Here is a 17,059-nt window from a genome sequence, read left to right on the forward strand (position 1 = left end):
TTTTGATAAGAGTGTAAATCTCTCTAGGACAAGGTGACTTATCAATATATTCACCTGTAATTGACCCTCAAAAATGAAATGCTAAATAGCTGCTAATGTGGCTATTATAAAGAACTACAAATGCCATAATGATCTGGACAAGACTGCCGAATCGAGGCAAATGTAAGAATTTCTGGATTAACTATTTTTGCTAAGTGTAGTAATGAATAATAATACCTGTTAGCAAAGGTGTCAGCTAGAGATGATGTGCAGGAACTTGCAGGGATTTGTAGTTTTGCATGATATCTACTTTGATGCTAATTAGCATTTTCAAATCTGAGAGTAAATAGATCCGAATATATTGATAAAACTCACCTTATCTCAAAGAGATTTACAGGGTTATCAAAATGTCACATCAGGGTAAGCCTACATGAAACAAAGCCCAAGTGCTGTCCCCACTTGCTTCAAGATGTCTACCATTGTTCATGTACCCAAGAAAGCAAAGGTAACTGAACTAAATTACATGATGAAGTGCTTTGAGAGGCGAGTTAAGGATCATATCACCTCCACTTTACCTGACACCCTAGACCCACTTCAATTTGCCTACCGCTCCAATAGATCCACAGATGATGCAATCGCCATCGCACTGCCCTATCCCATCTGGACAAGAGGAATACCTATATAAGAATGCTGTTCATTGACTATAGCTCAGCATTCAACACCATATTTCCCTCCAAGCTCATCATTAAGCTCGGGGCCCTGGGTCTGAACCCCGCCCTGTGCAACTTGGTCCTGGACTTCCTGATGGGCCACCCCCAGGTGGTGAAGGTCGGAAACAACACCTCCACTACGCTGATCCTGGGCCCCACAAAGATGTGTGCTCAGCTCCCTCCTGTACTCCCTGTTCACCCATGACTGCGCGGCCACGCACGCCTCCAACTCAATCATCAAGTTTGCTGACGACATAACAGTAGTAGGCCTGATTACCAACAACGACAAAACAGCCTACATGGAGGTGAGGGCCCTGGCAGAGTGGTGCCAAATAACCTCTCAATCAATGTCAACATAATGAGGGAGCTGATCGTGGAATTAAGGAGACAACAGAGCACGCTCCGATTCACATCGACTGAACTGCAGTGAAGAAGGTGAATAGCTTCAAGTTCCTCGGCGTACACGTCATTGACGTGAAAAATGTGAAACAGCGCCTCTTCCACATCAGGAGGCTGAAGAAATTCAACTTGGCCCCTAAGAACCTCACAAACTTTTACAGATGTACAATTGAGAACATCCTGTCGGGCTGTATCACCGCCTGGTACGGCAACTGCATCGCCCGCAACCGCAGGGCTCTCCAGAGGGTGGTGCGGTCTGCCCAACGCATCACCGGGGGCACACTGCCTGCCCTCCAGGACACCTACAGCACCCAATGTCACAGGAAGGCCAAAAAGATAATTAAGGACATCAACCACCCAAGCCACGGCCTGTTCACCTGGCGATCATCCAGAAGGTGAGGTCAGTACAGGTGCATCAAAGCTGGGACAGAGACTGAAAAACAGCTTCTATCTCAAGGCCATCAGACTGTTAAATAGCCATCACTAGCCGGCCACCACACGGTTACTCAACCCTGCACTTTAGAGGCTGCTGCCCAATGTAAATAGACATGGAATCACTGGTCACTTTAATTGGAACACTAGTCACTTTAATAATGGTCACATACTGCTTTACTCATTTCATATGTATATAATGTACTCTACTGTATTTTAGTCAGCACCACTCAGACATTGCTCATCCTAATATTTAGATATTTCTTAATTCCATTATTTTACTTTTAGATGTGTGTATTGTTGTAAATTACTAGATAGTACTGCACTATTGGAGCTAGGAACACACAGGCATTTCGCTACACCCGTAACAACATCTGCTAAATATGTGTGTGACCAATACAATTTGACTTGATTTATTTAAAGTGTTTCTAAAATCCCCTATGGGGAAAATGAATGGTGGAAAAAGGATTGAAACTATTTCCCTGTTTGACAGCTAGGTTTTATGGGTATTATGATACCTCTACTGTGGGGCTCTACGAAACAGTGCCAAAAAGAGCAACCCACATCTGGAGGGCATATAAATGCCGGCCATTGGGCTCATAGTCCCATCACTTCTGCCACACATATATCAAAATGGCTCTTATCTTACATTTGGCCTCACCTTCAGCCAGTACTGTACTGCCCTTTACTACAATAGTACTGTCTTACTACAACTAGTACAGTACTGCCTGTTACTTCAACAATAACTGTCTTACTACAACTAATATTGTACTGTCTGTTACTACAACTAGTACTGTACTGTCTGTTACTACAACTAGTACTGTACTGTCTGTTACTACAACTAGTACTGTCTGTTACTACAACTAGTACTGTCTGTTACTACAACTAGTACTGTTTTACTACAACTAGTACTGTCTTACTACTAGTACTGTCTGTTACTACAACAAGTACAGTCTTACAACTAATATTGTACTGTCTGTTACTACAACTAGTACGGTCTGTTACTACAAATAATACTGTCTTACTAGAACTAGTATTGTACTGCCTGTTACTAGAACTAGTACTGTACTGTTACTACAACTAAACTCAGCAAAAAAGAAACGTCCCTTTTCAGGACCCTGTCTTTCACAGATAATTCTTAAAAATCCAAATAACTTCACAGATCTTCATTGTAAAGGGTTTAAACACTGTTTCCCATGCTTGTTCAATGAACCATAAACAATTAATGAACATGCACCTGTGGAACGGTCGTTATGACACTAACAGCTTACAGACGGTAGGCAATTAAGGTCACAGTTATGAAAACTTAGGACACTAAAGAGGCCTTTCTACTGACTCTGAAAAACACCAAAAGAAAGATGCCCAGGGTCCCTGCTCATCTGCATGAATGTGCCTTAGGTATGCTGCAAGGAGGCATGAGGACTGCAGATGTGGCCAGGGCAATAAATTGCAATGACCGTACTGTGAGACCCCTAAGACAGCGCTACAGGGAGACAGGGCGGACAGCTGATCGTCCTCGCAGTGGCAGATCACGTGTAACAAGACCTGCACAGGATCGGTACATCACACCTGCGGGTCAGGTACACGATGGCAACAACAACTGCCCGAGTTACACCAGGAACGCACAATCCCTCCATCAGTGCTCAGACTGTCCGCAATAGGCTGAGGCTGGACTGAGGGCTTGTAGACCTGTTGTAAGGCAGGTCCTCACCAGACATCACTGGCAACAACGTCGCCTATGGGCACAAACCCACCGTCGCTGGACCAGACAGGACTGGTATTAAGTGCTCTCCACTGACGAGTCGCAGTTTTTTTATTACCAGGGGTGATGGTCAGATTCGTGTTTATCGTTGAAGGAACGAGCGTTACACCAAGGCCTGTACTCTGGAGTGGGATCGATTTCGAGGTGGAGGGTCCGTTATGGTCTGGGGCGGTGTGTCACAGCATCCTCGGACTGAGCTTGTTATCATTGCAGGCAATCTCAACGCTGTGCGTTACAGGGAAGACATCCTCCTCCCTCATGTGGTACCCTTCCTGCAGGCTCATCCTGACAGGACCCTCCAGCATGATAATGCCACCAGCCATACTGCTCGTTCTGTGCGTGATTTCCTGCAAGACAGGAATGTCAGTGTTCTGCCATGGCCAGTGAAGAGCCCAGATCTCAATCCCATTGAGCACATCTGGGACCTGTTGGATCGGAGGGTGAAGGCTAGGGCCATTCCCCTCAGAAATGTCCTGGAACTTGCAGGTGCCTTGGAAGAGTGGGGTAACATCTCATAGCAAGAACTGGCAAATCTGGTGCAGTCCATGAGGAGGAGATGCACTGCAGTACTTAATTCAGCTGGTGGCCACACCAGATACTGACTGTTACTTTTGATTGTGACCCCCTCTTTGTTCAGGGACACATTATTCAATATCTGTTAGTCACATGTCTGTGGAAATTGTTCAGTTTATGTCTCAGTTGTTGAATTTTATGTTCATACAAATATTTACACGTTAAATAAACGCAGTTGACAGTGAGAGGTCGTTGCTTTTTATTTTTTTGCTGAGTTTAGTACTGTCGGTTACTACAAATTGTACTGCCGGTTACTACAACTCGTACTGTACTGCCTGTTACTACAACTCGTATTGTACTGCCGGTTACTACAACTAGTACTGTACTGCCTGTTACTACAACTCGTACTGTACTGCCTGTTACTACAACTCGTACTGTACTGCCGGTTACTACAACTAGTACTGCCTGTTACTACAACTAGTACTGCCTGTTACTACAACTTGTACTGTACTGCCGGTTACTACAACTCGTACTGTACTGCCGTTTACTACAACTCGTACTGTACTGCCTGTTACTACAACTCGTACTGTACTGCCGGTTACTACAACTAGTACTGCCTGTTACTACAACTCGTACTGTACTGCCTGTTACTACAACTTGTACTGCCTGTTACTACACCTCGTACTGTACTGCCTGTTACTACAACTAGTACTGCCTGTTACTACAACTCGTACTGTACTGCCTGTTACTACAACTTGTACTGTACTGCCGGTTACTACAACTAGTACTGCCTGTTACTACAACTCGTACTGTACTGCCTGTTACTACACCTCGTACTGTACTGCCTGTTACTACAACTCGTACTGTACTGCCTGTTACTACAACTCGTACTGTACTGCCTGTTACTACAACTCGTACTGCCTGTTACTACACCTCGTACTGTACTGCCGGTTACTACAACTAGTACTGCCTGTTACTACACCTCGTACTGTACTGCCGGTTACTACAACTAGTACTGCCTGTTACGACAACTCGTACTGTACTGCCTGTTACTACAACTCGTACTGTACTGCCTGTTACTACAACTTGTACTGTACTGCCTGTTACTACAACTCGTACTGTACTGCCTGTTACTACAACTAGTACTGTACTGCCTGTTACTACAACTCGTACTGTACTGCCTGTTACTACACCTCGTACTGTACTGCCTGTTACTACAACTCGTACTGTACTGCCGGTTACTACAACTCGTACTGTACTGCCTGTTACTACAACTCGTACTGTACTGCCTGTTACTACAACTCGTACTGTATTGCCTGTTACTACAACTCGTACTGTACTGCCTGTTACTACAACTCGTACTGTACTGCCTGTTACTACAACTCGTACTGTACTGACGGTTACTACAACTCGTACTGTACTGCCTGTTACTACAACTCGTACTGTACTGCCGGTTACTACAACTAGTACTGCCTGTTACTACAACTCGTACTGCACTGCCTGTTACTACAACTCGTACTGTACTGCCTGTTACTACAACTCGTACTGTACTGCCTGTTACTACAACTCGTACTGTACTGCCGGTTACTACAACTCGTACTGTACTGCCTGTTACTACAACTCGTACTGTACTGCCTGTTACTACAACTCATACTGTACTGCCTGTTACTACAACTCGTACTGTACTGCCGGTTACTACAACTCGTACTGTACTGCCGGTTACTACCACTCGTACTGTACTGCCTGTTACTACAACTCGTACTGTACTGCCTGTTACTACAACTCGTACTGTACTGCCTGTTACTACAACTCGTACTGTACTGCCTGTTACTACAACTCGTACTGTACTGCCTGTTACTACAACTCGTACTGTACTGCCTGTTACTACAACTCGTACTGTACTGCCTGTTACTACAACTCGTACTGTACTGCCTGTTACTACAACTCGTACTGTACTGCCTGTTACTACAACTCGTACTGTACTGCCGGTTACTACAACTAGTACTGCCTGTTACTACAACTCGTACTGTACTGCCTGTTACTACAACTCGTACTGTACTGCCTGTTACTACCACTCGTACTGTACTGCCTGTTACTACAACTCGTACTGTACTGCCAGTTACTACAACTCGTACTGTACTGCCTGTTACTACAACTCGTACTGCCGGTTACTACAACTCGTACTGCCTGTTACTACAACTCGTACTGTACTGCCTGTTACTACAACTAGTACTGCCTGTTACTACAACTCGTACTGCACTGCCTGTTACTACAACTCGTACTGTACTGCCTGTTACTACAACTCGTACTGTACTGCCTGTTACTACAACTCGTACTGTACTGCCGGTTACTACAACTCGTACTGTACTGCCTGTTACTACAACTCGTACTGTACTGCCTGTTACTACAACTCATACTGTACTGCCTGTTACTACAACTCGTACTGTACTGCCGGTTACTACAACTCGTACTGTACTGCCGGTTACTACCACTCGTACTGTACTGCCTGTTACTACAACTCGTACTGTACTGCCTGTTACTACAACTCGTACTGTACTGCCTGTTACTACAACTCGTACTGTACTGCCTGTTACTACAACTCGTACTGTACTGCCTGTTACTACAACTCGTACTGTACTGCCTGTTACTACAACTCGTACTGTACTGCCTGTTACTACAACTCGTACTGTACTGCCTGTTACTACAACTCGTACTGTACTGCCTGTTACTACAACTCGTACTGTACTGCCTGTTACTACAACTCGTACTGTACTGCCGGTTACTACAACTAGTACTGCCTGTTACTACAACTCGTACTGTACTGCCTGTTACTACAACTCGTACTGTACTGCCTGTTACTACCACTCGTACTGTACTGCCTGTTACTACAACTCGTACTGTACTGCCAGTTACTACAACTCGTACTGTACTGCCTGTTACTACAACTCGTACTGCCGGTTACTACAACTCGTACTGCCTGTTACTACAACTCGTACTGTACTGCCTGTTACTACAACTCGTACTGCCTGTTACTACAACTCGTACTGTACTGCCTGTTACTACAACTTGTACTGCCTGTTACTATACCTCGTACTGTACTGCCTGTTACTACACCTCGTACTGTACTGCCTGTTACTACAACTCGTACTGTACTGCCTGTTACTACAACTCGTACTGTACTGCCTGTTACTACAACTCGTACTGTACTGCCGGTTACTACAACTAGTACTGCCTGTTACTACACCTCGTACTGTACTGCCGGTTACTACAACTAGTACTGTCTGTTACTACAACTAGTACTGCCTGTTACTACAACGAGTACTGCCTGTTACTACAACTAGTACTGTATTGCCTGTTACTACAACTCGTACTGTACTGCCTGTTACTACAACTAGTACTGCCTGTTACTACAACTTGTACCGCCGGTTACTACAACTCGTACTGTACTGCCTGTTACTACAACTAGTACTGCCTGTTACTACAACTAGTACCGCCTGTTACTACAACTCGTACTGTACTGCCTGTTACTACAACTCGTACTGTCTGTTACTACACCTCGTACTGTATTGCCTGTTACTACAACTCGTACTGTACTGCCTGTTACTACACCTCGTACTGTACTGCCTGTTACTACAACTAGTACTGCCTGTTACTACACCTCGTACTGTACTGCCAGTTACTACAACTTGTACTGCCTGTTACTACACCTCGTACTGTACTGCCTGTTACTACAACTTGTACTGCCTGTTACTACACCTCGTACTGTACTGCCTGTTACTACACCTCGTACTGTACTGCCTGTTACTACAACTTGTACTGCCTGTTACTACACCTCGTACTGTACTGCCTGTTACTACACCTCGTACTGTACTGCCTGTTACTACACCTCGTACTGTACTGCCGGTTACTACAACTAGTACTGCCTGTTACTACAACTCGTACTGTACTGCCTGTTACTACAACTCGTACTGTACTGCCGGTTACTACAACTAGTACTGCCTGTTACTACAACTCGTACTGTACTGCCTGTTACTACAACTTGTATGCCTGTTATTACACCTCGTACTGTACTGCCTGTTACTACACCTCGTACTGTACTGCCTGTTACTACAACTCGTACTGTACTGCCTGTTACTACAACTTGTACTGTACTGCCGGTTACTACAACTAGTACTGCCTGTTACTACACCTCGTACTGTACTGCCTGTTACTACAACTTGTATGCCTGTTACTACACCTCGTACTGTACTGCCTGTTACTACACCTCGTACTGTACTGCCTGTTACTACAACTCGTACTGTACTGCCTGTTACTACAACTCGTACTGTACTGCCTGTTACTACAACTCGTACTGTACTGCCTGTTACTACAACTCGTACTGCCTGTTACTACACCTCGTACTGTACTGCCGGTTACTACAACTAGTACTGCCTGTTACTACAACTAGTACTGCCTGTTACTACAACGAGTACTGCCTGTTACTACAACTAGTACTGCCTGTTACTACACCTCGTACTGTATTGTCTGTTACTACAACTCGTACTGTACTGCCTGTTACTACAACTCGTACTGTACTGCCTGTTACTACAACGAGTACTGCCTGTTACTACACCTCGTACTGTACTGCCGGTTACTGCAACTAGTACTGCCTGTTACTACAACTTGTACTGCCGTTACTACAACTCGTACTGTACTGCCTGTTACTACAACTAGTACTGCCTGTTACTACAACTAGTACCGCCTGTTACTACAACTCGTACCGCCTGTTACTACAACTCGTACTGTACTGCCTGTTACTACCTCGTACTGTACTGCCGGTTACTACAACTAGTACTGCCTGTTACTACAACTCGTACTGTACTGCCTGTTACTACAACTTGTACTGTACTGCCGGTTACTACAACTAGTACTGCCTGTTACTACACCTCGTACTGTACTGCCTGTTACTACACCTCGTACTGTACTGCCTGTTACTACAACTCGTACTGTACTGCCTGTTACTACAACTCGTACTGTACTGCCTGTTACTACAACTAGTACTGTACTGCCTGTTACTACAACTCGTACTGCCTGTTACTACACCTCGTACTGTACTGCCGGTTACTACAACTAGTACTGCCTGTTACGACAACTCGTACTGTACTGCCTGTTACTACAACTCGTACTGTACTGCCTGTTACTACACCTCGTACTGTACTGCCTGTTACTACAACTCGTACTGTACTGCCTGTTACTACAACTCGTACTGTACTGCCTGTTACTACAACTCGTACTGTACTGCCTGTTACTACAACTCGTACTGTACTGCCTGTTACTACAACTCGTACTGTACTGCCGGTTACTACAACTCGTACTGTACTGCCGGTTACTACAACTAGTACTGCCTGTTACTACAACTCGTACTGCCTGTTACTACAACTCGTACTGTACTGCCTGTTACTACAAGTCGTACTGTACTGCCTGTTACTACAACTCGTACTGTACTGCCTGTTACTACAACTCGTACTGTACTGCCTGTTACTACAACTCGTACTGTACTGCCTGTTACTACAACTCGTACTGTACTGCCTGTTACTACAACTCGTACTGCCTGTTACTACACCTCGTACTGTACTGCCGGTTACTACAACTAGTATTGCCTGTTACTACAACGAGTACTGCCTGTTACTACAACTCGTACTGCCTGTTACTACAACTCGTACTGCCTGTTACTACAACTAGTACTGCCTGTTACTACAACGAGTACTGCCTGTTACTACAACTCGTACTGCCTGTTACTACAACTCGTACTGCCTGTTACTACACCTCGTACTGTATTGCCTGTTTCTACAACTCGTACTGCCTGTTACTACACCTCGTACTGTATTGCCTGTTACTACAACTCGTACTGTACTGCCTGTTACTACAACTCGTACTGTACTGCCTGTTACTACAACGAGTACTGCCTGTTACTACACCTCGTACTGTACTGCCGGTTACTACAACTAGTACTGCCTGTTACTACAACTTGTACTGCCGGTTACTACAACTCGTACTGTACTGCCTGTTACTACAACTAGTACTGCCTGTTACTACAACTAGTACCGCCTGTTACTACAACTCGTACCGCCTGTTACTACAACTCGTACCGCCTGTTACTACAACTCGTACTGTACTGCCTGTTACTACAACTCGTACTGCCTGTTACTACACCTCGTACTGTATTGCCTGTTACTACAACTCGTACTGTACTGCCTGTTACTACAACTAGTACTGTACTGCATGTTACTACAACTCGTACCGTACTGCCTGTTACTACAACTCGTACTGCCTGTTACTACAACTCGTACTGCCTGTTACTACAACTCGTACTGCCTGTTACTACAACTCGTACTGTACTGCCTGTTACTACAACTCGTACTGTACTGCCTGTTACTACAACTTGTACTGCCTGTTACTACAACGAGTACTACCTGTTACTACACCTCGTACTGTACTGCCGGTTACTACAACTAGTACTGCCTGTTACTACAACTTGTACTGCCGGTTACTACAACTCGTACTGTACTGCCTGTTACTACAACTAGTACTGCCTGTTACTACAACTAGTACCGCCTGTTACTACAACTCGTACTGCCTGTTACTACACCTCGTACTGTATTGCCTGTTACTACAACTCGTACTGTACTGCCTGTTACTACAACTAGTACTGTACTGCATGTTACTACAACTCGTACCGTACTGCCTGTTACTACAACTCGTACTGCCTGTTACTACAACTCGTACTGCCTGTTACTACAACTCGTACTGCCTGTTACTACAACTCGTACTGTACTGCCTGTTACAACTGACACAACTTGGGTTATTGAGTCTGTTAGGAGGATCACGTAACTTTTTTTTCTTCCTCAGTGAATTTCAGGTATAATATGGAGTATGACATCAAATACAGCTACTTCCAGCTGGTGGAGTCCCTGTCTGGAGCTGTGGGGCCGCTTTGACATCACATTCAATTAATCTGATAATATACCAGCAAATGTCTGTATGGCTGTGTCTCAAATGGCATCCTATTCCCTTCCATAGGTAACATCCCAAATGGCACCCTATGTAAATAAAGTGCTCAGTCTGAAAAACAAAGTTGAGTGTAATAAATATGTTTTTATTCCCTGGCAGAGAGAGAAGTTCAGAGGGAATACAGTAAAAACACTGAGGTTGGTGCAAAACAGAAAACAGCTCACAAAATGCCTGAAAGGTGATCATTCCTAAAAGAGAAAAATGCTGGTCCATCATCTGCAGTTTAAGACAAGTAATCATCATAACATACGAAAGGTGAGATTAGAACTAGGGTCAGCTACAGAGGTACCAGTCAGTGAAAAAGAGCAGGCTCGACTCTTTAAAAAGCCTAGGGTACGTTCAACCATGCAATCCTACTAAGGAACGAGCCAATCAGTCAACCTCCATACCTCACCACCCTTCATGCATATATACTCATGCATACAAGCAGCAGAAAGTTATAAGTTATCTGTACTACTGTCCACTGAAATACAATCCTATGTCTTAATGAAACCTCCAGTCTGCTAGATAACGTTACCGTTCTGAATATTGTCAATCAGATGGGGAAATACTGAATAACTAATGAACAGCAGAATAATTAATTCTTATTCTATACCATTACCCATGTCCTGTCAGGGCTCGACTGCAATTTAAAATATTTGCGGTCTGTCCATGCACATCCATCTAGTCATTTGCACATACAATGCTTTCTTTAATCAAGAGTAGAAAGGATAAAGTTACAGGCGTGGCACTTTGAAAGGATAGAAGAACATTGGGTACCTGATCAGACTGTTTCTACCAATATGTGAAAGTTTCCTAACAACAAGTAACAATAACTGAGAAAATACCCAGTACTGTATACACAGATGATTAAAAGATTGTTTGAGAGCACTAGTGTATTATAGCATTATATCATTATCCTGACCAGAGATGAGTGATTGGGCTGTATGTTATAGCAGCTGGGCAGTGATTTAGGTCCAACAGCAGAGGGCAATGTTGTGCTTGTCTGCGGCCACAATTACCATAGGAGCAGCAGAACATAAGAATTAGTCTGAGCCCTTGACTCAGATAAGTTACACCATTATACACACACAAAGACCCTGAAGGTTCAGTTTAGTATCCTAAGCTATTACAAATACATTCATTTGACCTATGACCATTTTGATAGGAAAGAAAGTGCTTTATATTGTTACTGTGGTAGAAATGTACCAGAGACTAGGATAAAAACATGAAGCCAATTAATGTTGAGGAATTGGTGCGGCAGAGCTCTGAAGAGCTATGAATGAAATATGTTCTTACCCTCAGGTAACCCAACACTAAGATGGCTCTATTCATTGTCACCAGAGACCACTTCTCCTCAATGTCATTTGATTCCCACAGCAGTAGATACATTTCAGTAGTTGCCTTTTGATTACAATTCAATATTATTTTGGTATTGCCTAACACATTTAGAACCATGAAAAAAGCTGGTTTTGAATTAAGGCACCCATTTCCTTGAAACATTTGTATTATTACTGGGAACACAATTCACACGTTTTATTAAATCATCCAGTAGAGTTGAAGAACGAGGAGACTCAGTTGATACTGTATATCTTCAAGGTCGTCTGTTTTTTGCATGTTGGTCCCCCACTGATGACCTAGCTCTGGCACAAAACATACTGACACCAGTCAGCAGTATCAAAACACACTGTCAACAAGAGGCTGAAAACCCCCCTTTGTAACATGGACCTTTTACAACATAATAAATACAACCACACACAGACAGGGCCTCTCAAAACACAATGTATCAAATCACCCACTAAAACATTATGTCTGATAATCTGGCTTCTAAGACTTGGAAGGGTCTTGTGTTCCACTTGTAGTTTTGAGGAGGCTATGGCCTGGTCCATCGTGTTGGTGGATAAGAGCCCTGTTCGGGACAGGGACACCAACACAGAAAGTTCAAATTGTAGCGATCACAATTGTATTGTTTTAGATCACTGGGGTTAGGAAAGGTATTGGACAACACCCTTCGATTCTTCAAAATGTTCTGCTACTTCTACCCAAAATGATAACCCGCATCAAATGTAGCAACTATTCATATTTCCTTAATCTAGGGGAGATCTAGAGTATGTAACAAAGAGCATAACCGCTAATTACTTATGTATTAGCCTCAGGCTAACTTACTTAAAACAAAGTAGCAGGGCATAATATTTGGCAACAGGGGTAAATAAAACAAGTGGTTGTGAGAGTGCAGTTGTCTGGTAGGTACTGTAAGTGACACACAGAGGGAGGAAGGTTGGTGAATGACAGTCTATAGTGCAGCTTAGCCACACTGGGAATGAATGCTGAGGCATCGATCATCCTGAGGGGTCTCCCTACAGTATCAGTATCTGTGCTGTTGGCATGTTAGTGTTATACGTTGGCCTATGACAGTGGGCCTTTGTGCTGACTGCAAGCCTCACAATCACAAGTCCTACAGAGATCTGACAGGGAGAGAGGGGACCACCCAACTAGAGAGTCCAGCAGAGCGCGAGAGAGATAGAAGTCCTTTAACAAAGAACTTGTAAAAAATATGTCCCTCAGGAATATTTTAATTTGTTCATCTTCAAAACGTTGATTTAAAAAACAAGTACTGTAGTAGTTCCACTAATCAATCAGCTCTGCAGATATCCTTGTACAATGGCTTAAAATTCTACATTTGCCAGAGAACCCTCAGGCAAATGTAGAATTTTAAGCCATTGTGCAATGGTATCTGCAGATATCTGTTGGTTCAGTCTTAAAGGGAGGGGTAAAATAAGATGCCTCTCCCTTGAGATGTCTCTAGGAGACCTAATTGTTGTCCAGCCTCTTCTCCACAGCTTTGAGGAGGAGCTCAGAGTACTGCTCCAGCAGAGCCAGAGTCCTCTCCTCCCCTGAGCCTGATCCCCCTGTCCCTGGTCCTGCAGGCCGGTAGCCCAGCGTACACAGGGAGCCTCCTGCTGCAGGTTCTCCAGAGGGGGATGGTGGTGAGCTCTGGGGCAGGGAGCTCAGCTCAGCCCTCACAACCTCAAAGGCCTCAGACAGGACGCGTGCCATCTCATGCTGCTCCTGCCTGGAGGCTACAGGCACACTGTTCACCTGCAAGACACAGACATTACCACAAAAATGAAGTGTATGGAACTGTTCTAAGATGTTGTTGTCCATTGACTGTTGTATATCAACAGCACATTTCATCTCTGCATCTCCCAGACAGAGATAATGGTCTATAAAATAGTAGCCTTTCAGTGAGTGACTCACCATCCTGTAGAACCGGGAGGCCTTCCTAAACGAGTTCTGTAGTTCGCTGGCCAACACCCTGCACGACTCCATACTGAGAGAATCCTCTATTTAAGAGGAGAGAGTTGTGGTACATTGCTAAGACTCACGCTGCTTAAACCATCATAGCACAAGCAACTACAAGACAATAGGTTATTTCGTTGGGCAATATGCCAATATAGGAAACATGTTGTCAACAATATGTAACCATAGAATTTGGTATGTTTGATCTTTTACATAAGAAGGGATTGAAACACAGCAGGACAAGGACCAATGTTAATGAAAAGGGGGAAGTGAAAAAGCGAGAGATGAGACAGGGAGATTAAGAGAGTGGTAGAGCGAGAGAGAGAGCGAGAGAGAGAAAGAATGAGAGCATGCCTCACCAATCGAGAGAAACCGGTTAAGTGACGGAGGACATGGACAGGGTGAAGGTGAAGAGTACATGGGGGTGGAGACAGCAGGCCACAGTGCACCAGTAGTAAAGAAGTGCTTGGTGCTGGTCAGGGGCAGGCCCAGATGCAGAGATGACAGGGTGAAGGAGGGAGAACGCTGGAGCAAACCTGTGCGGTCCTGGCCGGGCCCTCGTTGTGACAGCAGGTAGACCGGATTGCCCTGAGACAGCTCCGTCACGGGGCTCTCCTCCTGGGTCAGGCCCTGGCTTTCCTCTGTCTTTGGCTGTTCCAGTCTGTTGTCTACAACAGGGGCCTCAGGACGCAGCTCCGCGGTGAGACCAAGCTGCTCCGCCTCAGGGCTCTGCACTGGGCTAGTCTCCACAGGAGCAGCAGGGAAGGGGGACAGTGCAATGACTAGCTGGACGTTGTTGGAGAGCGGTGGTGGTTGATTCTGGCCCTGCTGGGGCAATAAGCTAACTGGGGATCTGGGGGAGAGGTTGTCCTCGTTGACAGTCTTGGAGGAAGTGGTGGTGGTCTTGGAGGTACCGTTGGGTGTGAAGACTGCCAGGGAGGGCTTGTCTGGGAGGGACTTGGAGGTGTCCAGGTTGAGCTGGGGCCGGGTGCTGCACGTCAGCTTGGCCTGCAGACTCTTGGTGGTTGGGTTAGGGTTAGAGCTAGCTATGAAGGTGGGGATAACAGCAGCTTGGGGCATGGCTAAACCCATCCCTGAGAGGGAGGAGGACGCCGAGGAGACCATGGCCACTGGGATATATGTGTTAGTACTCGGACTCTGGGAGGAGCAGCTCTGACTCTTAGTCGTTGGAGGGGTGGAACTACTTCCAGACCCAGACTCCTCCTCAGTCATGTTTAGGTTGTCTCCCATGGACACGGAGCGGGACATCTTGGCCATGGAACTGGTGGTGGGGCTCATGTAGGAGCAGCGGGACTTTAGGCTCCTGGGCATAGTGGCTGTGCTCTGGCTGGTACTGGTGTTGTCCTGAGGCTGGGGGGAGGTGGGGCTGCAGAAAGGGGGCACGCTGGGCAGTGTGCTGCGGGGGGTGGTGGGGAGTGTCACTGGACCCTCGCTGGCCTGGGAGTGATGGGGCAGGGGCGTGGTGGGGAGTGTCCCTGGACCCTCGCTGGCCTGGGAGTGATGGGGCAGGGGGGCCACCTCCTTGGAGGGCCGAGACAGAGTTAGAGGCATGTCTACTGGTAACAAGAGAGAGACAGAGAACAAAGGTAAATGATTAGGCTATGCAGGCCAGGGAGACAACATCTGTCTATTATCAGAAATTGTTTTAGTCGTGGGAATATTTGGGAACAGATTTCCGAAATTAAACTAATTTGTAGCTGAATTCCTGTTGATTTCAGTGTTTTTTTGGTCCGCAAGCCGCCTGCTACCGACCAATGTTTTACACAGGTTCCTAGTGTCTGGGCTGGAGCGTGAAGTCACTAGCTCTGCTGGTCCGTTTTGGGCAAAAATGTGTATTTATTATGAAGTTCGATCCCCACAGTGAATTCTTTTAAAGTTTGCTACAAATCGAGATCTTTAATTAAACAGTGATCCGTTCTGACATTTTTGTCTCACAGGACCACGTGCTGACAGACCGGGCATGCTACGAGGAGGCTTGCGCTCTCATGCCATAGACATTAAGGTTGATGCTCAGGCAGGATGAATACGACTACATCGACCATGATCCTTTGCTGAGCAACATGAAGGGCTACAAAGAAAAAAAACTTTGACTTCATGAGCCAGCGCCATCACTATCTACTGGTTTTATACCATACATAGAATATAAGATGAGGACCTTTTTAAATCATAACATTGTCCCGCAATACATGATCATAACATTGTCCATTAATACATTATCATAACATCAATACACAAGACATTATCACAATCCCTTCCTTAGTGTCTCACCCTCAGTGTGCAGGTTCTGGACTGACTGGGACTTCCTCATTCCTGTAGTTGTGAGGTGAGAGGCTGCAGCCTTGGCCACAGGGCTGACCGTCCTACGGGAGTCCACTGCAGGGTTAAACAGCTTCTTCCTCAGAGGAGAGGCCCGCAGATTAAAACACTTCTCCGTAGTGTCCACTACTTCTAGTCTCCTGGTGGGGCCCTTTTGAGAGTCTTCTGAGACCTTCCTCTGGCTGTGGCCTTGGCTCTGGTCTCTGTCCTGGTTGTGGCTCTGGCCCTGGTTGTGCTCCATGAGAGGCCTCACCTGAGAGACCAGGGGCTTCACCACTCCGCTGCCTACCTTCCCCTCACCAATGCTCTTAGATAGGAATGGAAAGGAGGTCCTGCTAGAAAGGAAAAACAACGAGTCATTCAGCTGGGACTGTTTGTCAAAATACTCAGTTGATTTAAAATGATATCTCACATTTGAGATAAATTAGTATGGGTTAAGTGATTTTCTTTGATCAACTAACTGGCATACCTTCCAGTAGAGCATTGGGACAGGAACTTGGAGGAGATGCTGATACTGTCAGGGGTGGCAACTCTCGTCGGACTCACTGACAATCAGAGAGGATTAATACAATTGATACATCTGGAAAATAGTTTTACT

At 45.3% G+C, this 17,059-nt stretch overlaps 1 protein-coding gene across 1 annotated transcript in view; it reads right to left on the reverse strand.

Moving 5' to 3' along the window:
• Window positions 1-10,909: 10,909 nt before the first annotated feature.
• LOC129812809 (mitogen-activated protein kinase-binding protein 1-like) overlaps window positions 10,910-17,059 on the reverse strand; it is a 54,031-nt gene continuing 47,881 nt past the window's right edge. Inside the window, 5 exon segments of the mRNA XM_055864691.1 lie at window positions 10,910-13,923; window positions 14,083-14,168; window positions 14,661-15,698; window positions 16,414-16,796; window positions 16,931-17,006. Of these exon segments, the coding sequence (XP_055720666.1) occupies window positions 13,636-13,923; window positions 14,083-14,168; window positions 14,661-15,698; window positions 16,414-16,796; window positions 16,931-17,006 (1,871 nt within the window). The 3' untranslated portion in view covers window positions 10,910-13,635.

The sequence above is a fragment of the Salvelinus fontinalis genome, chromosome 16 (genome assembly GCF_029448725.1).
Source record: "Salvelinus fontinalis isolate EN_2023a chromosome 16, ASM2944872v1, whole genome shotgun sequence".
Taxonomy (NCBI): Eukaryota; Metazoa; Chordata; class Actinopteri; order Salmoniformes; family Salmonidae; genus Salvelinus; species Salvelinus fontinalis.